The sequence below is a fragment of the Macrotis lagotis genome, chromosome 1, assembly GCF_037893015.1.
Source record: "Macrotis lagotis isolate mMagLag1 chromosome 1, bilby.v1.9.chrom.fasta, whole genome shotgun sequence".
In the NCBI taxonomy this organism is placed as follows: Eukaryota; Metazoa; Chordata; class Mammalia; order Peramelemorphia; family Peramelidae; genus Macrotis; species Macrotis lagotis.
In genome coordinates, this window is record NC_133658.1 from 866864065 (window position 1) to 866887760 (window position 23696).

The 23696-nt window shown below is 44.7% G+C and overlaps 1 protein-coding gene across 1 annotated transcript in view; it reads right to left on the reverse strand.

The window, feature by feature from the left end:
• The window catches only part of CLIC4 (chloride intracellular channel 4), an 84112-nt gene extending 66460 nt beyond the window's left edge, over positions 1-17652 (reverse strand). The window contains exon 1 of the mRNA XM_074218098.1: positions 17431-17652. Within this exon, the coding sequence (XP_074074199.1) occupies positions 17431-17499 (69 nt within the window). The 5' untranslated portion in view covers positions 17500-17652. The remainder of the gene's footprint in view (positions 1-17430) is intronic.
• Positions 17653-23696: the final 6044 nt, after the last annotated feature.

Below are 23696 nucleotides of genomic sequence, written 5' to 3' on the forward strand. Positions count from 1 at the left end.
CTCAGTTTCTCCCTTGTAAAATGCACCCACTCCCACAGAAGGGGACAGAAATGCTCTTTGGGAAGCTCCCAGGTATTCTTCTGGCATGCTTCAGGCCAGCCACCACACAGGCCTGCACACGTTTCTCTCCTTCTCTCCTTTCTGCCAGGTTTCTCTCCTTTGTTCTCTCACACCAAACCAACCTAACTGCTTACAAGGGCTGGTGTTCTCATCTCTTGCTCCAAAGTCTGAAGGAGCCATGCATTCAGCCAGCCTAGAGGCTGCCGACTCCAACCTAACTTAGCTTTCCTAAGCAGCTGAATGAGCACTGGCCAGTTCAGGGTTTACAACCACGTGTCAGCAATACACACAAAACTAAACCAGGAATTCATCTGTGCTGAGCCTACAAATCTATTCCAATCAGGAGCAGAGGAAGCTCCCATCTCTCTTCTGGTTGCAGCCCAAAAGAACCCATGGAGTTGTGGTCCAGCAACAGAAATAGCCTCTCTTCAGAGTCTTCTTCCTGGGTCATCCCACAGACAAAAGCACAGATAAAGTGAGTACCAGCCAGCACGGGATCACCTCTACTTCCCTCAGGAAACTCCTGCAGCCCAGGTTAGCCTCAAGAATCACTATATAGCGCAAGATCCAGTCTGCCAGAGAAATGAGCCATCAGGAAGTGTGTAGAATAATCTCAATCTACACAGCCCTAATTTCACAATGTAAGGACCTGACAAAAGGATCACAAATGTTACCTCCCTTCAGAAACCCATAAGGCTGTCTCCCAACTCTACCTCCTGCCCACCTGGAGAGCCATGGGGCAGGCATTCAGAGTCTAAGCAAACCATGAGCTTCTTCACCCCAGAAGTCACTCCTCCTTTAGTTTTCCTAGTTTTTTTTCCCCCAAAGCAATCCTATTGGTGATACGTCAATGTATCTTTGGCTCCTTGCCCTTCCTTAACTCCCACTCCAAACAGGCTGTGGTGACCACAACGTCTGAAAATGTTCTCCTCATAACTCTCCTCTTCCTTTCTAGCTCAATTTGGTCACATCACTGTCCAGACCACTCAACTATCCCAAAGTCTCCCAACCACAACCTGGCCCCAGTCTCTTTCTCACATCAATGGATGCTAGGTTGTATTACGCTTGGGCTTCCTACAATCTAGTGCCACCTGCCCCATGTGGTCCCCTCCATTTGACATCCTATTATTCTTCACTGGACTCAATACTTACTATTCGTGCCCCCTTCATCCTGTGCCTTCCTGCCACCATTTATATTATTTCCAGCTAAACCTGGAATATCCACCCTTCCAGTTCTGTTAAACTGACCTCATTCTCCAAGACAGTTCAAAACCACCTCCTCCAGGAAGAACACTCTGATTCCCTTGGTCAAGAACAATCCTTTTCTTAGAATTCAGAATATTTTATTTTTGCTTTTCTTAACATAGAAAATACTGGCATCCATCAGGTTGTTGTTAGGCCAAAAAAGAATTGCTCTAAGATCAGGGTCTTCGATAATTCCTCCTATCAGAAACAAGTCAGAAATCTCAAAATTGGAAGGAACCCGGGAATTCACCTAGTTTATATAGATATAGGTACATATGTATGCATATATATATCATATAACATTATATAGCACATGCATGTTACCTATACATATATGTGTATGTATATCACTATATGGTGTATATATATATACTGTGTGTATATATGGTATATACTGAGTAGGAGTGGTCCCCCACCACCACATCTGACAGTCCTTCACTCAGCCTCCTTTTGAAAACCTTTAGTGAAACACCCCTCCCCCCAAGATAGGATCATTCTACTTTGGGTCAGTTTTAGTTGTCCTAAAGAACTGATGGATCTCCCCCACACTGAGCTTCAATCTGCCATTCTATGGTTCTCATTGATTAGTTTTAACACCAGGGTCAAACTGAATGGGATGAAGTTAACCCTGAAAACAATAATCCTGCCTTTCTTCAAGGCTTCCTTTCCACAGGCTGAACCTTCCCAGAGATTCCCCCAATAGATTTTTGCTGTTGCAAGTGCTCTCTTGATCCCAGACAGCTTTGACTAAAACTGCTACAGTCTGTAAATGTTGCTCCTAGTGAGGCCTGACCAGGACCATCATCTCCCTCATTCCACCTTCATTAATGCTGATGAAGATTATGCTGACTCTGGGCTCTCTGGACTTGGAGGGAAAGGGAGACAAGAAAAAGGCACAAGAGAGCAGTTCAATCACCTACTTATAGTCCACCCACATTCCTTCAAAGGTTGGAAGATAATCTGAATAACCAGAAAAGGTGCTTCTCCCACTAGAATCAAGACCCATTAAGACAGTCACTCCTCTATCAGTTAAACTGTACAAAACCACCATGCAATTCCTGCTCAGCTATTTGTTTTGGCTTCCAATACAAAATGAAGTTAATGGGTGCATTCAAGCAGCAATCCCATGATTTCTCCCTTTCTCCCAAGCCCCACTGGAAAGGCACCATTAAAGAAACTCTCTGCTCTAACCCTACTATCTCACATCAGGGAGAAATGCAGTAAAAATGTACAGACTTAAATGGAATCCACCCATTCTAAATAAAACAAGTAGACCTGTGAAAAGATTTTCCCTTCTTAACTTCCATGTCAAGTTTAGTGTACTAATAATCAATTGGCAAAAGAAACTCAGCCTGAAGCAGCATGATCCAGGAGAAAAACACAGCACACCAGATCTGAATTCAAAAGACTGGAGATTAGTAAGCCGTGGCTGGGACACTTCTAAGGATGAAGAGCTCTGTGACCTTGGCCAAGATATTCAGGCTCTTTGGCCTCAGGCCCAGGACAGGGTCCAGCAGGCTCACCCCTCCCCCTTTGGTTTCAAGATTGAATCCACCCCCTCTTGGCCCTAGCATCCCAATTACATTCAAGTGGCCAAGTTTGCAGGCCACTCAGATGGATACATCTTTTTTCTGATGACCAACTGTCCAGCCATGTCTTCTCTACCTTCTACTTGGAGAGTTGGTTTTGTGAACTCAACTGTGTATCTACATTGATCTCTATCAGGTTCAGGTCAGTATGTAAACTTATTGAGATTTGGGGGCATCTTTTCTCTGTCATGTTTCAGTTCCGTGTCCACACACTGGTCACTAAAAAAGGAATCTCCTATTTAGAGTAGCAAGTGCAAGGCTATAACATTTGCAGAGTCTAAATCCTGTACTAAAGTGTTTCCAGCCTGCAGTCCTCTTTAGAGAAGACCACCATGTCCCGGCCACATAGGACTGGAGGCTATTTTGAATTTCTATTTATTTCATGAGTTGACATGGCTAAAAGTATTTGTCCAGGTGTCCAGCCTCCTGGTAAAATGCCTTGCTGTACTGAGCTAGGTTAGTCTTTAGACAATATGCCCATATTCAAAGATATAGCTAAATGGTGTGACAGACAGAATTCTGGGGCCTGGAATGAGAAGACCTGAGTTCAAATCCAGCCTCAGGCACTCATGAGCAATGTTACCCTGGGCAAGTCATTTAATCCATTTGCCTCAGTTTCTTCAACTGTAAAGTGGGGATAATAAAAGGACCTACTTCACAGAGGTATTGTGAGGAACAAATAAGATCATCTTTAAATACTTATCATGGTGTCTGGCACAGTAGGCACTGTACAAATACTTCTTTCCTTCCCTTCCCTTCTTTTCCTTATGACAAAATCTCCCCAAGTCAACATTCTATTAGCATGGCCTTCATTAATCCAAAGTAACCTCCGGACCAAAATGAGAAATCATAGCTGGATTTTGTGAAGCCTTTGCAGACTCAGAAGAACTCTGAAGTCTATTAGAGATTCTATTTTCTTCCATTTTTAAAAAAAATTAGCACTGGATCCACATCAAAAGTATCATTCCTGTTCTCTAGTTTTTCAAAGTTCACTACACGTAGATGATTCAGAAATCACACCCACCAGTTCTTTCCTACAGTTCATCTGGCCCCATGACTTGAACTCATCAGAGGCTAGCAGGTCTCCCACTACTTTCTCTCCTCACTTAACTTGAGCATAAAAATTCCCAATCAGCCCTTTGTTTTGCCCTTTCTGGTTCAAAGATCAGACTCAGAGTAAAGGGTCAGCATGTGGACCTTGTTACTGTTGGCAGCTCTCTCCCCTCTTCCTTCTGTGGCCCCCCCAGGAGCTTTAGAAAATCTGTTTGCCCTCCTGAGCTTCCCTCAGCAACCTTCACCCTCCTGACCTGGGGTTCTTAGAGGTCTCTACTTGAGATGCAGAAAAGTACAGATGCCTGGCCTTAGGATGCTAAAGAAATGCTGGGGGAGCTGAATGGACTGTCTTCCTCTCTGTCCCCTACCCTTGTTTCCCTCTATGGTACACAGCTTTTTGGGTTTTAGGGATAGGCAGAGTTCCCTGAGAATCCAAACCAAGTAATGTCCAAGATCTCTTTCAGCTCTAGCCCTACAGCAGTTACCATTATGCTTTATGAAATTCTTGGGGCAAGGTAATAAATGCCTTTCTCCAGGGCTTTCAAATGCAGCCTTGGTGCTATTATCTTGGATGTTTCTCAATGAGGAGTCAGGGGAGAAAAAAGGGTTAGACCAGGGAATGTTGTTTTTGGCACAAAAGCCAAACTCCTACTTTCAAATAACTTTGAAATTTAAGTTGCTGATCTCTATGTGAATCTAAAAGCATTATAAAATGATTAGCTATGATGATGGTACTAATTCCCAATGAAAAAGGAGGAAGGAAGAACAGGCATCAGAAACATCAGACATCTTCCAAGGTGCTAGCAAATAAGACAATACTAATCTGGGAATGCATGTCAAACAGATGCATTCTCCCCATGACCAAGTGTCATTTCTGAGGTGCAGAAAACATTATCCTTAAAAGATTCTACTCAGACTAAGAGCCCTCCCAGAGAAAAGGCCGGTCAAGGCCTCCGTCTGATAAGCTTATCTTAGAGCAGAGCCTGGCACCAACTTCAGGAGAAAACATGCAGGGTCTGGCGGAGTCCTCCAGAGAGCAGCAGCATGAGTGGAAGAGGTAATTAAGCCATGCTTTCAAGAACAATTAAACAAAATCAATAAATGAGCTCTGTCTCTATGGGAAGGAGGGTTCTTAACAGATTTTAAACTAGGAAGTATCAAGCCAGAAGATAGCCTCTGAGGAAGGCTAAGAATCAGCAAATTCATTGGGCCACAAGTCCTTTCCTTTCCATTAAGCTTAAGTCTCCACAATATATTGCCAGTCAAAGGGGGAGGAGGGAAGAAAAGAGGGTAGGTTTTACCAGTTGTTTTTGGCACAAAAGCCAAGCTTTTAATTGGATCCTCCTACAATTTAAATTGATGACCTCTATTGAAATGCTCATTCTGTTACTTGCTACCTCCACAGCTTTAGATAAGTCATTTCCCAGCCAGTTTTTCTAGCCAAATTGCTCTATTAAGTTGCCATGTCCTTCATTGGTCCAGGGCACCCAGGTATGAAGAAGGGGCAATGCTAAACACAGAATCAGCAAATACTGGCATCCTTTCATAACTTTCCTGTAAATAGAGGACCGAGGACCAAATATTCCCAAGTCTGACCAGAGAAAATGAGGCTTCCCAACTTCGGGCTTAAGGAAATCCTTGAAAAGGTTAGTAAAAGCAAGTTGGTAAGCTCAAACCAGGTCAGGAGCACTACATGGCAGTCAGAGCTAGGAAAGTCTGAGATTTCATTAAAAGTTGTTGCTTCTGATTCAATCTAGAAGTCAAGGCAAGCCGCATTCTCAGAAAACTAAGAGCAGAATCCAGAATGAAGGAAAGGGGTAATCCTGCATGCTGTCCTGTTCAAGTCCTCAGGACAAGGGATGTCAACAACATAGGGGGTGTCTAGATGAGGGCAGGCAAGGATAACAAAGAGGACTGGAAAAGGGGCCATGAAAGTACCAACTGAAGGAAATTTAAAAAATAATAGGGGAGGGGCAGCTAGGTGGAGCAGTGGATAGAGCACCAGACCTGGAGTCAGGAGGATCGGAGTTCAAATTTGATCTCAGACACTTCATAATTGCCTAGCTGTGTGACCTTGGGCAAGTCACTTAACCCTATTGCCTTAAATAAATTGTAAAAAAGGTTAAAAAAAAAAAGAAGTCTAGGCTGGGGGATGAGAACTGTAGTCCAGTGTTAGAAAAACTGCAGAAGAGGAGGAGTGTAATCTGTTCTCCTTGGCCCAGGACCTGAGAGCTGAAGTTAAGAGAATTCTGGCTCCAAACAGCCACTTTCTAGCTCTCTAGCATCATTCACATGCCTGGGCTTCCTTTCCTCCTCACTTCCCTACCTAGGGTCCTGGCCCCACACTGCAGACTCAGCCCGGATGTCCATTTTGATATGAGGTCTTTCCTGATCATTCCTGAGTTCAATTCCTTTCCAACAAAGGAAAAAAAAAGACTGGGTATTTTTTTTTTCTGTACATTTATTATATGGGAGATGTCAGCTCCAGCAGGCCTCTGAGGCAGGAAGAAATGGGTTCAAGTCCTGACTCATACACATGCTAGAATTGTAAGCAGTTTGACTTTTCAGTGCCAGGACAACTCCAAAAAAACAACAACCAATAAATGGTATAACAGATTCTAGGCTTCCCTGGCACAGCCTTTTAGAGTCAGAAGGAGTCTGTCAGATGTGGGCTCTGTTCTTCAGCACTCTAGAGGCTCCAGGTTCTCCTCAATATGAATAATGACCCCAACCACTCCCCCACCTCCCACCTTTCATCCCCCTACCTCCCCCTCCCCCCCAGACTGTAAACCCCTTAACTGTTCTCATCACCCTTCATGACCCTTGTCCATTTTATTTGGAAGCTAAGGGCAGGGGATGGCAGGGCAGTTTCTCCCTGAGAAAGTTCCCTATTGGGAGGAAATCTCTAACAGATTCAAGTCCAGACTTTCTTTTTTTTTCCAAGTTTTTTTTTTAATTTTTGCAAGGCAATGGGGTTAAGTGGCTTGCCCAAGGCCACACAGCTAGGTAATTATTGTCTGAGACCGGATTTGAACTCAGGTACTCCTGACTCCTGGGCGGGTGCTCTATCCACTGTGCCACCTAGCTGCCCCCCAGACTCTTTCAAATAGGTTTCTGTGAACAAAAGCAAGTCATTACCTTTCTCAGGAGCCCAAATCAACTCTCTCTAAAACTAGAAATGGCTAACATTGGCAGAGACTGATCCTCCTCATTGGGAGTCTCAAGTTGGGTCCATCATCTCTCCCTCATTCCCCCTCCACCAAAATAAAAAATAAAATAAAATGGACAAGGGTAGTAAAGATGAAAATACTTGGGTAGTTTGCCATCTCTTCCACTGGAGGGAGTACCCAGTTTGGCATCACTGAGCAGGGTGTGGGGTTCTGAAGCATAAAGGCCCACATCTGACAAACTCCCTTCACCAATGTGAGTACCTGCTCAGACCTGGCAGGTCATAATCCTCAATACCAGGCTGGAGAAGAGGCCAGAGGCTGCTCTAAACTGACTATCAAAGGTAGGCCACTCAAGTCTGAGCTCTAGTCAATTCTACCAAAAGGCAAGGGTCCAGTATATGCCCAGACACTATTCATCAATTGAGCTCATGATGGAGAAGTTCATTATCAACATTTTACTAATCATCTAATAGCTAATCATCTAATAAACATGCAAACATCCAATAACATCTCCTAAGTTCTGGGAACATATACAAAAAAATAGTCCTACCTTTAATAAGCTCTAGTACTATGAGGGCAGGTACCATGGAAATAATTAGGTCATTCAAGATGCAGGAAGAGTAAACGGAAGGTGATCTCAGAAAGGATTGTCTCCTACAGAAGGCAGAATAGGAGCTGGCTACCAGGATATTTGTTTTTGTTTCTTTACATGGCAACCTATAAAACAGACGCCTGGTAGACAAAATTGGTTCTAAATAAAAATCTGAGCCTGTAACTTGGCTTAGCACCACTGAAGGGAAAGCAATTTCAACTGTAAAATTAAGGGTTGCACTCGATGGCTCAGAAGTCCCTTCCAATTTACAATCTGTGATCTTGGAAAGCCAGCCATTTAGCACATACGTGTACTATGCCATTAGGCCCTCTTTTTTTTTATGTGCTTTGTTTTTCTTGAAGTTAAAGTATGTTGCCCAAAGAAAGAAGAATGTGGTCTGTAAAGGCCTTAACTAAAAAGCAATCCTGAACTGCTTTAACTTTCTCCTGGGATAATGAGAAGAGATGTCAATCATTTTCCAAGTTGTTATTTCCATTTTCATAGCCAATTAAACATGAGAAAAGCAAGGTGTTTTAATTCGGTTGGAAAAGAACAGAGTCCCAGGAAGTCTTCAGACAAAAGTGGAAGGGCTATTGGTCACAACAACACCCAGTTCCTATCGGGACCAGTAGAGATAGTCTAGAAAGTCCCTTCTAATTCAAAGACCGGTTCTGGGCCACACATTTTTAAAGCCCAGAGAATACAAAGACTGAATGCTAATCCCAGCCCATCCATCTCCATTTTATATGTAGTCTTCATCTCTAAACAAGACACTGTAACTTTCTTGATGGAATAATCACTTGATAGGATTAAAAAGGAAATCACTCAGTTCAAGTTACTTGAAAAATGAGGTCTTTCCTCTCCTCCTTTAGCCCCAAATTTCCTGTTCACTGGGTGAACAAAAACTTATTAATCATCCACTGCATACAGATAGCAATTACTGGCTCAGAGGTAGCTTCCTTAAAAGAGCTCACACAATTAGTATAAAAGAAAGACACAAAACAATTTAAGGAGAACCTAGAAAACTGAAACAAAGAAGGTGGACTGATACCTCCAACCCTCCCTAAATCTTCCTCAGAGTCTCAAGGCTGTCCCCCACCACCTGGAGTCATGTTGGCGATTGCCAGATTTCACAAAATTAAGTAAATCTGTGCCAATTTTGAAAAGATCAAATCAGATCAATGGGATCTCTGGCTTGTTAGAACATCCAACCCAGAAAATATCAATAGGGAGGAGAGGAGATAGTTCTTCCCATCTCCCATGAGCTAGCTGCTCTTTTCCATTCACTCCCACTCTGAGGAGTCTTCAAATATTTTGAGTCATTTGAGTCATAAAGAATACTACATACCTATTCCCAGGCTAGAAAGAGAAAGTCATTACTCTTCCAGGAAAAGTCATATATGGTGAGCCAATAGGCAACTCAGTAACCAAAAAGTTGACAACTGCCAAGAGAATCAAGTGGATAAGGGGGCAGACAACAGGCTCCTGATAAATCCTAGCTGCAGGCTCTGGAGAGATCACTTAACTTGTTGGGAATTCCTCAGCTCTTGAGTATGAATGACATGACCAGAGAAGAGTCTCCTATATCAAGGAAATCAAAGTGGGACTAAAAAAAATCTTTTTAATTAAGTCTTCCCATAATTAAATTCAGGAAAAAAAAAACCCAAGAAGTTTGCCATCATGAACTCTTATAAGAATATGGGCGGCAAAGTCAGGCATCCTTTCTGCATTTCTGGCTCTGATGGCTTAGAATCATCTGTCAGTCATCAGAGGAAAAGGGATCACAAGGACAACTAGATCATGCAAGGCTCTTAGTGATGTACAATGAAACTGAAGCCTGGAGGAAAGGGAGTAGAGGAAAGCACACTGACTTGGCAGAGTCAGTGACCCCGAGTGTAATCTCAGCTCTGTCTAACTCTATCTCTCACACACCGATTGAGTCATTTCAACTTGCTAGATCTCCCTTTTCTAAACTATAAAATAAGAGGGTTAGATTAGAGAATCCCAATGTTCCCCCTCCTGCTACAACTAGGGACCAGGACTCATATCCAGGTCCCTGGGCTCCTAGACCAGCTCTTTCTCCTTTAGTTAACATGGCAACAAAACCAAAAACAAATAAACAAAAATAACTCACAATATTATGATTTTTTTAATATAGTCTAAATCAAATCTATACTATTCATTTTCTATGGGCAAAGCACTGAGGCTAGACTGTGAAAATAGAAGGATTAAAAAATAGTCCTTGCTCTCAAGAAGTGAACTCCTAATCTAGCAAAATTCCATGTTAATCTTCCACTCCTTACTTATCAAAGCAAATAACCCAAATTCAAATCTCAGTTTTCCTTCTTACTGACCTTATGGTTTTGGGAAATCACTGAAGCTCTCTAGGTCTAAAGTTAGTCATCTATAAAATATTAAATGATTTTTTATATTCCTTCTAGTCCAAATTCTATGATCCTTTAAAAATAGATGCCATTTTATAACACTGAATTATGTCACCATCCACTCAATTATTTGATTTTTATATTCACTGTTCAAACTCTTTCCTCCCTACATTTACTTTATCACCCCAGTGACAGATCCACACACTTTCCTGGTCAAAGTTTCACAAAATCTTAGCATCTGAAGGGACCTCAAAGTACAAATCACAAGGGAGTAAGAATCCTCCAAGAATCTAGCCTCCATATAAAGCTCTACAAGGAAGGAAAAAGCAAAATGAAAAGAGTCCTGCAAAATCAGGAGATGTCTATGGCCCTTTCAAATAGTCTCTCCTTTGATCTTCACAACTCTATGAGGAGGTAACATTATTTTTTAAATGAGGAAGCTGAGGTTGTACCCAGTCACCCAGATACTAAAAGTCAGAACCAGTGTCATATTCAGGATGGTAACATCTGCCTGCCTTCTTCACAAGGTGTTCTGAACCTAAAACTGAATCAGCATTCTCTCCAGAAACTTCCCTTGGAAGGTACTTCCAATAAGTCATAGAGTCATTTCATATTAATTTTATCATCCACCTCTGCAGCTTCCATCACCCCACCTACTTCTTCCCTGGGAATAAGTCAAAAACTAACTGGATTATATAGTACTAGCATCTAATTCAACATAATCAACGATTCTAAGGTCTACCTCATAAATACTAGATAGATGTACTCCCTCTAACTCTTAACTGGAGTCAGCTGCAAGTCCCTCTGAAGGCAGCAGCATAGGGGTGAGGTCCCCAAAGTTGGTCCCCAGTTCTGACCCTGAATGCTATGAAGGTAAGGCAATAAGAGCTCCATCTTCTCATACTGGGCCCAGACCAGAGTTCCTAGTTGTTGCTGCCGAACAGTGCTCTCACAAGGCTACAATTAGACGAGTTGTGCTTTTAAAAAACAACACCGGAAGAGAAAGGAGGAATGACAGAAAAGCAGAAAGAGGCCTCAAATATGACTAATTGCTCTTCCCACTACCAGTGCCTAGAACTGGGATCTGAGGAGAGTTAGAACTAATTTCCAGAATAAAAAAAAAAGACAAAACGAAAAAATTAGACTTCATCAGAATAAGTACATATCTCCATGACTTCATTTCATGGTAAAGATACTGGAATGGTTTACCATTTTCTTCTTTAGCTCATTTTACAGATGAGGAAACTGAGGCAGAGAGTGAAATGACTTGTCCAGGGTCACATAGTCCAAGTTTGAGGCCGAATTTGACTCAGGACAGGCTCAAGGCTCTATGCACTTCAACATCTACCTTAATGACATATAGTTTATATGTCATAGTTTATAGCTAGAAACCATGGCAATGATGACCTGGCTGCTATTTTCCAACAGTTATTTCCATCCTCTGCAAGGCTGCTTGGTGGTTCAGTTCTAGAACTGCCAAACCCACCCCAACTTTCCCCTTTCTTGGAAGAACTTTTTATTCATGCCTTAATCACTTCCTGACCTGCCTAATGCAATTCCCTTTTATGGCTTTTCTAAGTCCCTCCTCAAGAAAATCCAAGCTGCTGTGGCTCACAGGACAGGAAGTGGGCCAGTCAGTCCTCACCCTTCTGCCTCCTACAAGTCCCCCTCACAAGGCTCATTTAGCACACTGTAATCAGATTTTCCTCTTATTTACTCTTTACTAGAAAGGTTCAATAGCATGGAGAGAAGGGGTGAAATTTCTCTTTTATTATTTTGCCTCCAAGATTAAGAATGAACTTGCCACTTTTAGGCAAGTTGCTGTCATAGCTCATCTAAAAAAATGGGAGCAACAGATCGGATGATCTCTAAAAGTCAGTCTAGTCCTAATGTTGAGATTCTGTAATACTGTGAAATTCACATTTCTTGGTAAACTTGAATGACAAACAGCTGGCTGCACTTCTCTCATCTTTAAAAAGCCAACCCTGCACCTTAGCGCATTAAGAGAAGCACTTATCAGTGCTTCAGAATTGGTCTAAGCAAAAAAAGAAAAATGGTAAAGATCCTTGCCATTCTCACTAGGGAGCAAGAACTGGGGAGCTACAAAGCTTAGAAGCCTGAATTCTCCTTTCAGAAGCTCACCAACCTCTCTAGCCCCAGGAGAACATTCTCTGCAACTGACCTGGGTGTTTTCTGTTCCGTTATTTCACTAACTTCTCCCAGAGGATTTCTACGCCCTCCTCACTGTGACAGGAAATGGCCTGGCCCAACTTTAGCCTGGTAAAGTAAGATCCCATCTGTTGTGGATGTTTGTTCTCTCCTAGCTATACTGACCAGGGCAGCCTGGGAAAAGAGATCCAGAGTGAAGGCTGCATCCTGAGAAGGGGGACGTGGGCTAGGCAAGTTCTCTAGAGCTGAAGGAGGTTTTTCCGAGACTGTCGGCATCATTTTATAAATAGTAGCCTGGCCGGCACCACAAGTTTGAATCATTCCCATCCTCAGCCTTCTTCCTTCCAAGGCTATCAATCCTGCAACAGTTTCCTGCCTCTCAATGATGTCAAGAGCCAGCACCCTGGCCATTCTTTGCTTTTCCTCTTTCTATTGAATGGTTTGCCTCCTCCTCTGCACTCAGTTCAGTTTAATTCAACAAACATCTATTAAGTCCACACACTATATGAAATCCACTGTGCCAAGCACTGAGGGCATAAAAACAAAAAAGGAAAATCTCTAACTTCAAGGAGTTTACATTTTATTAGTGGAGAAAAATCATAAGGATTCAGATAAGTAAATATGTGATAATTTGGGACAGGAGATGGCAGATCCCCTGACTTGAAGGGGTGAGGAGTTGGGGTGGGGGGCGCTTCCTGCAGGGAATGGTTTCTAATTGAGCCTTGAAAGTCAAGTTTTTGAATGGCAGTGAGAATGGAATGTACTCTGGGAATGGGGGCAAAAGTAGCTGAAACAGACTGAGAAATTTGGGGAGCAGCAATGGGGGCTAGTTGGGCAGGAATACAGTGTTTGCAGGAGAAAATAAGAGATACATTTGGAAAGGTAGATTGGAAGCAGATCTGGAGAGCTTTAATCACCAAACTGAGGAGTCTGTCTTGTTTGTCCTAGCCACCATGGAGTCGCCTTAGACTTTGGGGCAGGGAAGTAAAAAAGAAGAGCTGTTTCCTACGATAATTATTTTGTCTGAAAGAGTCTGAAGGATGAAACAGGAAACAAGGAGACCACTTAGATTATTTCAATAGTTTTAAGAAGAGGGAATGAAAACCTCAACTTGGGAAGTGGGCATATGAAGGGGCTGGATGAGAGAGATGCTACTGTGACAGAAGTAATGAGACATGCAACTTGCAATCCTGAGGGTGCAACTGAAAAGGTGTCTGGTGGCAGGCCCCAAGGATCAGGGCTTGGTCCTGTACTGTTTGTAGTTTTTATCAATAACCTGGATAGACCCACACAGTATGTGTTTCAAATCAGCAAATGACACAAAGCTCAAAGGAACACATAGAGTTACAGAGAGCATCCAAAAAGTTGGATTTAACTTACTAAGAGGAAATTCAACAGGGACAAATATGAAATTCAACCCTCAGATTCAAGAACTTCATTTTCCAAGTAAAAGATGGAGACAAAGTTAAATCACAGTTAATCTTCAGTTAAAGGGCTAGGGATCTAAGTGGACTGGAAAAGTGCTATGGCAGCCCAAAAAGTCTGCATGATCTTGGTGTGCAGCAGGAAACTCATGACTTCCAGGCAAGACAGCCCTCCTCTCTTACTCAGTGCTGTACTCTGATTCCAGCTGGTCAGTGCTGGGCACCACGTTTGGGAAAGGACATTGATAATCTGGAGAATGTTTATAGCAGGGCAAACAGGAAGTTGAAAGGCCTTGAGTCCAGGCAGGTCCAACCATCATCCCCACTGACTTAGATGTCTCCGGAGACCTTCCTGTCTATGCAATGAACTGGGAGTCTTAACTCCCCTCTCAAGGAGAGGAAGGTCTACTTCTCAAGTACACTCCAGACATAGTGACCATGTAATAAATAACTGGACAGCACTGGGAATGTGGAAAGACTGAAACACTAATGCACTGTTGGAGGAATTGTAAACTAGTTCAAACTATTCTGGAGAGCATTCTGGAACTACACCCAAACAGTTATAAAACTGTGCATATTCTTTGATCTAGCAGCAGCATCACTAGGCCTGTGCCCCAAAAGTGATCAAAGACCATGGAAAAGAATCTATTTATACAAAAATATTTATAGCAGTTCTTTTTGTAGTGGCAAGTATTGGAAATTGAGAGGATGCCCATCAACCAGAGAATGACTGAACAAGTTGTGGTACGTGAATATAGTATATGAACTACTACAGGAAAGTTTCAGAAAAACTCAAAGACTTCTATGAATTTACGCAAGTTGAAATGGGCTGACCCAGGAAAACACTGTAACAGCACTAGTGTACAATGATCAACTCAGAAAGACTTAACTCCAGTCCTCCTTCCCTCTGGGATTATCCTTCCTCTACCTACAGCTGTCTTGTATTCTCACTCTTTTCAATGGAGCTCCTGGAGAGCAGGCACTGTCTCCCCAAAAACTAAAAAAGTGCCAGACTGGTGGTCAATGCAGGCTGACTCACAAAACGATGAAGGGGACTGACCCATACCCATACCAAGCTAATTCAAAGTCAAGGTTTCAGATGCTCAAGGAGAAAACAGGCTCAGAAGCCGTCCCCAATTTCCCTTCTCTCCAAATCTCCTCGCAAAATCTGCCACCCCAAGTACTCTCAAAACCATGGGATGGCCGGAGCTGCTTAACTGGCTGGTATTTCTCTGAGTCAAAAGGTGATGAAAGAAAATCTTCCATTTGAGGACATTTATATCACTTGGAAAATAGCACACTCTCCAAAACCAACCCCTCCCTGCCTTTGTTTCACTCAGAAAGTTCCTGAAAGGGAGAAAAATGAATTCAAAATTTCAAATAACATTGTCACTGGAATGATGAAGGCCAGCCTCCCTTACCCCTCCCCTAGCCATCTTCCTATAAGCACTGGGCTTCAACTTATCACATAACATCCTACATTAAGTGACCTGGGGTTGTGTCGATGATTTTACAAGGGCAGAAACAGTGATCTAAAAATTATATTTCCTTCCTAAGAGAGCCCAAAGCAAACTCAGTATACAACTGACCATCACTGTAAAAAGTTTGCTGAGGGAGTGAGTGTTGAATTAATTACTGTTAACATTTAAGTGAATCTCAACAAACCAAGCTGAAAATGTCAAAGATGTTAAAGAGGCTAACTACAGACCTGGACTCTTAGAAGATTTCTCTCCTCCCATTTTAGAGTGAAAATATCAAGAACTTTAAAAAAAAAGAGAAATATAATGAATAATTGTTCTGGTAGTCAAGAAACTACCAAAAAGTGTATAGCAACAAGGGATAAAAGAAGAGTAGTGTAAAACCCCTTTCCACAGTGGCTATGGATGTTTTTGTCATCACAACCTCTCGGCTAAAACAAAAGACAACACACAATGGTCCTGTGACAGCAACACATGCTAGAGTGTCCAAAATGTTGAATCATGCAAATACTCGATGTATGAGAGAGAAGAAAACCAGATGGTCAAAGAATTAACTAGGAAAGTTCTATTATCTTTTCCAGAGGCTAGGGAATTGATCCATTTTTATAACATTTTTTCAAAAAGTTATATTTTGATCCCAGCCAGCCAAATTAATTAGTTCAATAAGAGAGATACTTTTTTTCTAATTTTTATGAATCACAATTTATATACAACACTTTAAGGTCAATAAAATTATAAATATACTTTATCTCATTGGAAGCTCACAAATGGCCCCATGAAGTAGGCACCAGAAGTATCACTTATTCCCATTTGACAGATAAAGAAACTGAGATTCAGAGATGTCCAATGACTTAGCTCAGCCATATAACTATGAATCAACAGAAAAATTAGAACTCAGCTACTTTCTGGCTTTAAAACCAGAAATCTTTCCACTAGATTGTAATTTCCTAGAATGTTTGGTTCACCAAAAAAAGTAAAAAGAAAAAAACTGATTCTCTCCTCCCAAGTGTCTAGGCTGGATAGTCTTGATTCTGTGTCTATCTTAAGCTTCCCCTGGTTGGTTCCCTGGTCAAAGGAGCTGTCAGTAAATAGATCCTTTCGCTTCAGGGCCTTTTGCTGAATTTAGGAAGAAGGTCGGAGTGGGCTAAGGGCCACAAGGAATGCTCTAGTCTAACCAGAGGAAAAGGAGACAAGCGGAGGAAGAACTTTGCACAGAAAGGTTCTTGGAAAAACTGCGGCAAGGAAGAGAAGGAAGGAGATAAGCATACACTGAAGACCCGCTCCTGGGGGGCCCGAGCTAAGCCTCACAGAGAGCCCCAGGAAGCCGCGCTGGGACAATGGGGTCCCCCGACTTGCCCCCAGATTATACCACTTGCATGGGGCTGAGACTGGACTTGAACCCAGGGGCTTGCTGATTCTGGGCGAGCTGCCTCGCTCACAAGGTATTTCCGATAGAATCCCGCTTGATAGATTCTAATTTGGGGAAAGAATCGTCTTACCCGCACAAACCTCCCTCAGGACCTGCCCGAGCGGAGCTTAGAACTCAGATCAAAGGATCCGAGTCCGGGCCTCACTCCGCCTCATTAGTTGTCAGGGAAGATGCCTCTGAGGGGGGTCTGAGGTCGGGTGTGAGGGGGGGTCTCAGGGGGGTCTGAGTCGGGGTCTGAGGCAGCTCTGAGGGGGGGTCTGAGGCGGGGTCTGAGGAGGGTCTGAGGGGGGTCTGAGGTGGGTCTGAGGGGGGTCTGAGGGGGGTCTCAGGGGGGGTCTGAGGGAGGGTCTCAGGGGGATCTGAGGCTGGGTCTGAGGTGGGGGGTCTGAGCGGGGTCTGAGGTGGGTCTGAGGTGGGGGGTCTGAGCGGGGTCTGAGGGGGGCCGAGGCGGGGGTCAGCGTGTGCGAAGCGGGTTAGAGGGAAGGCGGGCGCCGTGGCTCCGGCGGCCCCCAGCACTGCGCCCAGCTCTGGGCAGCTCCGGGGCCCGGCCCGGGCCTCGCCCACCCTCAAGCCCCGTGTTCTAGGGGCCCGCCAGACCCTCCCCGCTCTGCCAGTCTGGGTCCTAAGGCCCTCCGCGCGCCCCCCGCCCACACCCGCGCCCCGACTCTAACAAAGGCTCCCCCAGCCCACGAGCGGGTGCCCGGGGCCCCGCCGTCCGACACGCTGGCTCCGCGCGGAGGCTGGCGGGACGGAGCCCCCGGGCGGGCGGGCATCCGCGGGGCCGCGCGGCGCGCGCCCTCCCGAGGGTCCCCCGAGCCTCCCGTCGGGCCTCCGCACCTTGACGAAGAGCTCGATGACGGGCTCTTTGTCCTCCTTCAGCCCGTTCATCGGCATCGACAGCGCCATGGCCGGGCTCGGGCTCCTCGGGCTCCCGGGTCCTCGGGCTCCTCGGCCGCTGGGCTCCGCGCGCTGTGCCGCCTCGCGCTCGCGCTCGCTCCGGGTCGCCGGGGCTCCTGGGCACCGTCCGGCCGCTCCGGCTGCTCCGCGCGACTGGGAGGAGGCGGCGGCCGGCGCTCGGGGCCGCTCAACGGCCGGCGGGGCGGGGCCTGCGCCTCGTGCGCCCGCGCGCCCGCCTATCCCAGGCCGCCCCGCCCCGAGCCCCGCCCCCGCCCCCGCCCCCGCGCCCCCTCGCTTCTCCGGCCTCGGCGTCCCCGCTCCCCTCGCTCCCCCCCCGCGCCCCGCCCGCCGCCCCTGCGCCTCGTCCCTTCCGCTCCAGCCCGCCCGACCCCCCGCTGTCCTGCGCCCGCGGCCCCGCCGCGCTGCGGAGTCTCCGCGCCTTCTGCCTTTCTTCCTGTCTTTCCTTCTCTCTGTCTCTTTTCTCTCTGTGTCTCTTCTTTCTCTGTGTCTCTTTTCTCTCTGTCTCTGTCCCTTTTTTGTCTCTCTCTTCTTTCTCTGTGTCTCTTTTCTCTTTCTCTCTGTCTCTCTTTCTGTCTCTTTTTTCTCTCTCTCTCTTCTCTCTGTCTCACTTTTTCTCTGTCTCTGTCCCTTTTTTCTCTCTGTCTCTCTTCTTTCTCTGTCTCTTTTCTCTCTTTTTTCTCTCTCTCTGTCTCTCTTTTCTCTCTCTCTGTCTCTTTTTTCTCTCTCTCTGTCTCTCTCTTTTTCCTCTGTTTTCTCTCTCTGTCTCTCTTCTTTCTCTGTGTCTCTTTTCTCTCTTTTTTTCTCTGTCTCTCTTTTTCTCTGTCTCTCTTTTTCTCTCTCTGTCTCTTTTTCTCTCTCTTTTTTCTCTGTCTCTCTTTTTCTCTCTTTGTCTCTCTTTTTCTCTCTCTTTTCTCTCTCTCTGTCTCTCTTTTCTCTTTCTCTGTCTCTTTCTCTCTCTGTGTCTTTTTTCTCTCTCTCTGTCTCTGTTTTCTCTCCTGTCTCTTTTTCTCTCTCTCTCTTCTTTCTGTGTCTCTTTTCTCTCTTTTTTTCTCTGTCTCTCTTTTTCTCTCTTTTGTCTCTTCTCTCTCTCTTTTTTCTGTCTCTTTTTCTCTCTGTCTCTTTTTTCTCTCTCTTTTCTCTGTCTCTTTTTCTCTGTCTCTCTTTTTTCTCTCTGTCTCTTTCTGTGTCTCTTTTTCTCTCTCTGTCTCTCTTCTTTCTCTCTGTGTGTGTCTCTTTTCTCTCTTTTTTCTCTCTGTCTCTCTTCTTTCTCTCTCTGTGTCTCTTTTCTGTCTTTTTTCTCTCTGTCTCCTTTTTCTCTCTTTTTTTCTCTCTCTGCCTCCTTTTTCTCTCTTTTTTCTCTCTTTTTTCTCTCTTTGTCTCTTTTCTCTCTGTCTCTCTTTTTTCTCTCTCTCTGTCTCTTTTTTCTCTCTCTCTCTGTTTTCTCTCCTGTCTCTCTTTTTCTCTGTCTCTCTTTTTCTTTCTGTCTCTTTCTCTCTCTGTGTGTCTCTCTTTTCTCTGTGTCTCTTTTTTCTCTCTCTCTTTTTCTCTCTCTCTTTTTTCTCTCCTGTCTCTTTTTCTCTTTCTCTCTTTTTTCTCTATCTCTCTTTTTCTCTCTGTCTGTTTTCTCTCCTGTCTCTTTTCTCTCTCTTCTTTCTGTGTCTCTTTTCTCTCTTTTTTTCTCTCTGTCTCTCTTTTTCTCTCTTTGTCTCTTCTCTCTCTTTTTTCTCTCTCTTTTTTCTCTGTCTCTTTTTTCTCTGTGTCTCTCTTTTTCTCTCTTTTTTCTCTGTCTCTTTTTCTCTCTCTCTTTTTTCTCTCTCTGTCTCTTTCTGTCTCTGTCTCTCTTCTTTCTCTCTCTGTGTCTCTTTTCTTTCTCTTTTTTCTCTCTGTCTCTTTTCTCTCTCTCTGTTTTCTCTCCTGTCTCTCTTTTTCTCTCTGTGTCTCTTTTCTCTCTCTTTTTTCCTCTGTCTCCTTTTTCTCTCTTTTTTCTCTGTCTCTTTTTTCTCTCTCTGTCTCTTTTCTCTCTGTCTCTCTTTTTCTCTCTTTTTTTCTCTCTCTCTGTCTCTCTTTTCTCTGTCTCTTTTTTCTCTCTCTCTTTTTCTCTCTCTCCTTTTTCTCTCCTGTCTCTCTTTTTCTCTCCTGTCTCTCTTTTTCTCTCTCTCTCTTTTTCTCTGTCTCTCTTTTCTCTCTCTGTTTCTCTTTTTCTCTCTCTGTCTGTCTCTTTCTCTATCTTTTTTCCTCTCTGTGTCTCTTTTTCTCTCTCTGTCTCTGTGTCTCTTTCTCTCTTTTTTCTGTCTCTTTTTTCTCTGTCTCTCTTTTTCTCTCTTTGTCTCTTTTTTCTCTCTCTGTCTCTTTTTTCTCTGTCTCTCTTTTTCTCTCTGTCTCTTTTTCTCTCTCTGTCTCTTCTCTGTGTCTCTTTTTCTCTCTTTTCTCTCTGTCTCTCTTTTTCTCTGTCTCTTTTTTCCTCTCTTTTTTCACTGTCTCTTTTTTCTCTCTGTCTCTCTTCTTTCTCTGTCTCTTTTCTCTCTTTTTTCTGTCTCTTTTTCTCTCTGTGTCTCTTTTTTCTCTCTGTCTCTTTTTCTCTCTGTGTCTCTTTTTTCTCTCTGTCTCTTTTCTCTCTCTCTGTTTTCTCTCCTGTCTCTCTTTTTCTCTCTGTGTCTCTTTTCTCTCTCTTTTTTCCTCTGTCTCCTTTTTCTCTCTTTTTTCTCTGTCTCTTTTTTCTCTCTCTGTCTCTTTTCTCTCTGTCTCTCTTTTTCTCTCTTTTTTTCTCTCTCTCTGTCTCTCTTTTCTCTGTCTCTTTTTTCTCTCTCTCTTTTTCTCTCTCTCCTTTTTCTCTCCTGTCTCTCTTTTTCTCTCCTGTCTCTCTTTTTCTCTCTCTCTCTTTTTCTCTGTCTCTCTTTTCTCTCTCTGTTTCTCTTTTTCTCTCTCTGTCTGTCTCTTTCTCTATCTTTTTTCCTCTCTGTGTCTCTTTTTCTCTCTCTGTCTCTGTGTCTCTTTCTCTCTTTTTTCTGTCTCTTTTTTCTCTGTCTCTCTTTTTCTCTCTTTGTCTCTTTTTTCTCTCTCTGTCTCTTTTTTCTCTGTCTCTCTTTTTCTCTCTGTCTCTTTTTCTCTCTCTGTCTCTTCTCTGTGTCTCTTTTTCTCTCTTTTCTCTCTGTCTCTCTTTTTCTCTGTCTCTTTTTTCCTCTCTTTTTTCACTGTCTCTTTTTTCTCTCTGTCTCTCTTCTTTCTCTGTCTCTTTTCTCTCTTTTTTCTGTCTCTTTTTCTCTCTGTGTCTCTTTTTTCTCTCTGTCTCTTTTTCTCTCTGTGTCTCTTTTTTCTCTCTGTCTCTTTTTTCTCTCTGTCTCTCTTTTTCTCTGTCTCTTTTCTCTCTCTTTTTTCTCTCTTTTCTCCCTCTGTCTCTTTTTGTCTCTCTGTCTCTCTTCTATGTCTCTCTTTTTCTCTCTCTCTCTCTCTTCTCTCTGCCTCTTTTTTCTCTCTCTGTCTCGTTTTCTCTTTTCTCTCTCTCTGTCGGTGGGCCGGGACCCCCGGGCCCCCGGGGGGCGCTCTCCGCCCCCCCCCCCCCCCCCGCGCCCTCCTTGCTCTCTCCCCCGGCCCCGCCCGGCCCCTCCCCCCTCGGCGGGGCCGCGCCCCCGCCCCCAGTCCCGGGCCGGGAGGAAGGGGCGGGGCCGCCCGGGGCCATTGTTCTCCCTCCTTCCTCCCCGCCCCGCCCGCCCCGGCCCCGCCCCCCGCCCCGCCCTCCCCCGCCCCCTTCCTTCCGCCGCGCCCCCTCCCCTCCCCGCCCTTCCTCTCTGGAGCCCCGGGGGGGGGGGGGGCGCTCGGCCCCGCCCCCCGGCAGCCCCCCAAAGCGCCCCGGAGCGCCGGCTCCCCCCGGGCACCCCCGGCCTTACCCAACCGGGGCTAAGACCCGACCCCCGGGCGGCTGGCTGTCGGGGGTCCTGAATTCGAATCCGCCCTCAGACCCTCGGACCGGCCGCTTCACCCCACCGCCTTGCAGAAAGCGGAAAGAAGGGAAAAGGCCGAGCCTCTCCTCGCTGCTGCGGGGGCCCGAGGCGGAGCTGGGGGTCCCGGGACCCCCTTTGCACAGCTGAGCTCAGGGAGGAGAAGAGCAGTAATCTGCCCGGCTCGCCCTGCCCGCTGCCCGGGGTCTGTCCTAAGGCCGCCCGCTGCCGCACGCTGCGGCCCAAGATGCCCCCATCTCTAGCACTGGGCACTAGGGCACCTGCCGGCTTTGCCACCCCTGCCCCAGCCCCCCTCCAGCTCTCATATTCTGTATTCCAGGGCACCTGTAAGCTTCGCCATTCTGTGGTCTCGGGCCTCTTCCTTCTCTAATGCTCTATATCCTTACGTTCTGAGGCCTCTTCCAACTCCTCTGACACTCTAGATCTATGTAAATCTTGCCCAATTCTGACATTTTATGTTCCAGGGTCCCTCCCAGCTCTGCCATTCACTGTTCTAAGGTACTTCCCAACTAACGCATTGTTGGTGAAATCGTGAACTGATCCAACCTTCCTGGAGAGCAATCAAACTGGGCATACCCTTTGATCTGTCAATACCACGACGAGATCTGTATCCCCAAGAGATACTGACAGTAAAAAGCCCACGTGTCCAAAAATATTCATAGCGGCTCTTCTTGTAGTGACAAAGAATTGGAAATTGAGGGCATGCCCATCAACGGGACGGCTGAACAAGTTATAGTATATGAGTGTGGTGGAGTACTATTTTTCTATAAGAAATCATGAGGAGAGGCGGCTAGGTGGCACAGTGGATAAAGCACCGGCCCTGGAGTCAGGAGTACCTGGGTTCAAATCCATCCTCAGACACTTAATAATGACCTAGCTGTGTGGCCTTGGGCAAGCCACTGAACCCCACTGCCTTGCAAAAACTAAAAGAAAAAAAAAATCATGAGGGACTGGACTTCAGAATAGCCTGGAAAGATTTGCAAGAACAGATTCTGAATGAAGTGAATGGAACAGAAGAACACTGTACATACTTACAGCAGCACTAGGTGCTGATGCACTGTGATGAACTTGTTCATTTCTGCAGTATAAAAACGAGAGACAATTCTAAAGGACTGGTGATGGAAAATAGCATCCACAACCAAAGAAGGATCTATGAATCTGAATGTAGACCAAAGCTTACCATTTTCAATTTTTAAAAGTTTTCTTAGGCATTACATTTTTTAATCTCTCTAATATTTTTTCCTATTTTGATTTGATTCTTCTTTCACAACATGATTACTGTATTTAGCATGGCTACTCTTGATTAGCCTTTATTAGATTGCTTTCTTTGTGAGGGAGGGTGCAGGGGGAGGAGAAGGAATTTGAAACGAAAAGCTTTGCAATAAACATGATTGTTAAAAACTATTCTTGCATGTAGTTAGAAAAGGAAAATGTTTTTTAAAAATAATAAGATACCTCCCAGTGCTGACACTTTAAGTTTTTTTCAGAAAATTCTCAGGAAGAGGCATTCTCCTCTTCCTAGAGCTCTGACCTCTTGTTTTGCCTTGGATGGGCCTACTGAAGTGCCATCTTCACCTCACTTTAGTTTCCAGGCAGCACCTACAGGGTGTCCGATTAAAGCAGGACTGCAAGTGAAAGCAAAATGCCTTTTCAGACAAGGCTTTGAACCAAAGTGAACTGTGAGCAAAAACAAAACAACCAAAAAAAAAAAAGTCTTAAAATAAACTGCCCTAATTGACTAAGCCCTGAATTGACCCCAAAAGTTCATTTTTTTTAAACTGGACCAAAGATTTTTTAAAATGGGCAACCAGTTAAAGCTGTAACAAAGATTTTCTATTTTCTTAACCTAATTAATCCAACAAGTATGGATTAGCATGAAAGTCTTCCAAGGTGACCTGAACCTAAGGGATGCTTCTTCTATTGTCCTGCTTTGAAATCCATTTGGGAGGAACAATCACAAGAATGCAAGGGGAGTCCTGTCATTCCCCTTCAGACACAAGTTTCCCTCTTTTCGAGTACTGTGGGTTTGTTCTAGAGAGCCCCCAGGGGACTGTTGGCTTCCAGAGCATCCCACAAGCAGGAGGGGATACAGAGCCAGACTAGAGTCTCCCAGTACCAGCTGGAGTTGCATGCTAGGAAGTAGAAAGTCTGGCATAGATTGATTTGGGACTTTTGAGATAAAGCCCTGCCCAGAGTCAAATTTACTAGATTTTGAGTGTGCCCTCCCTG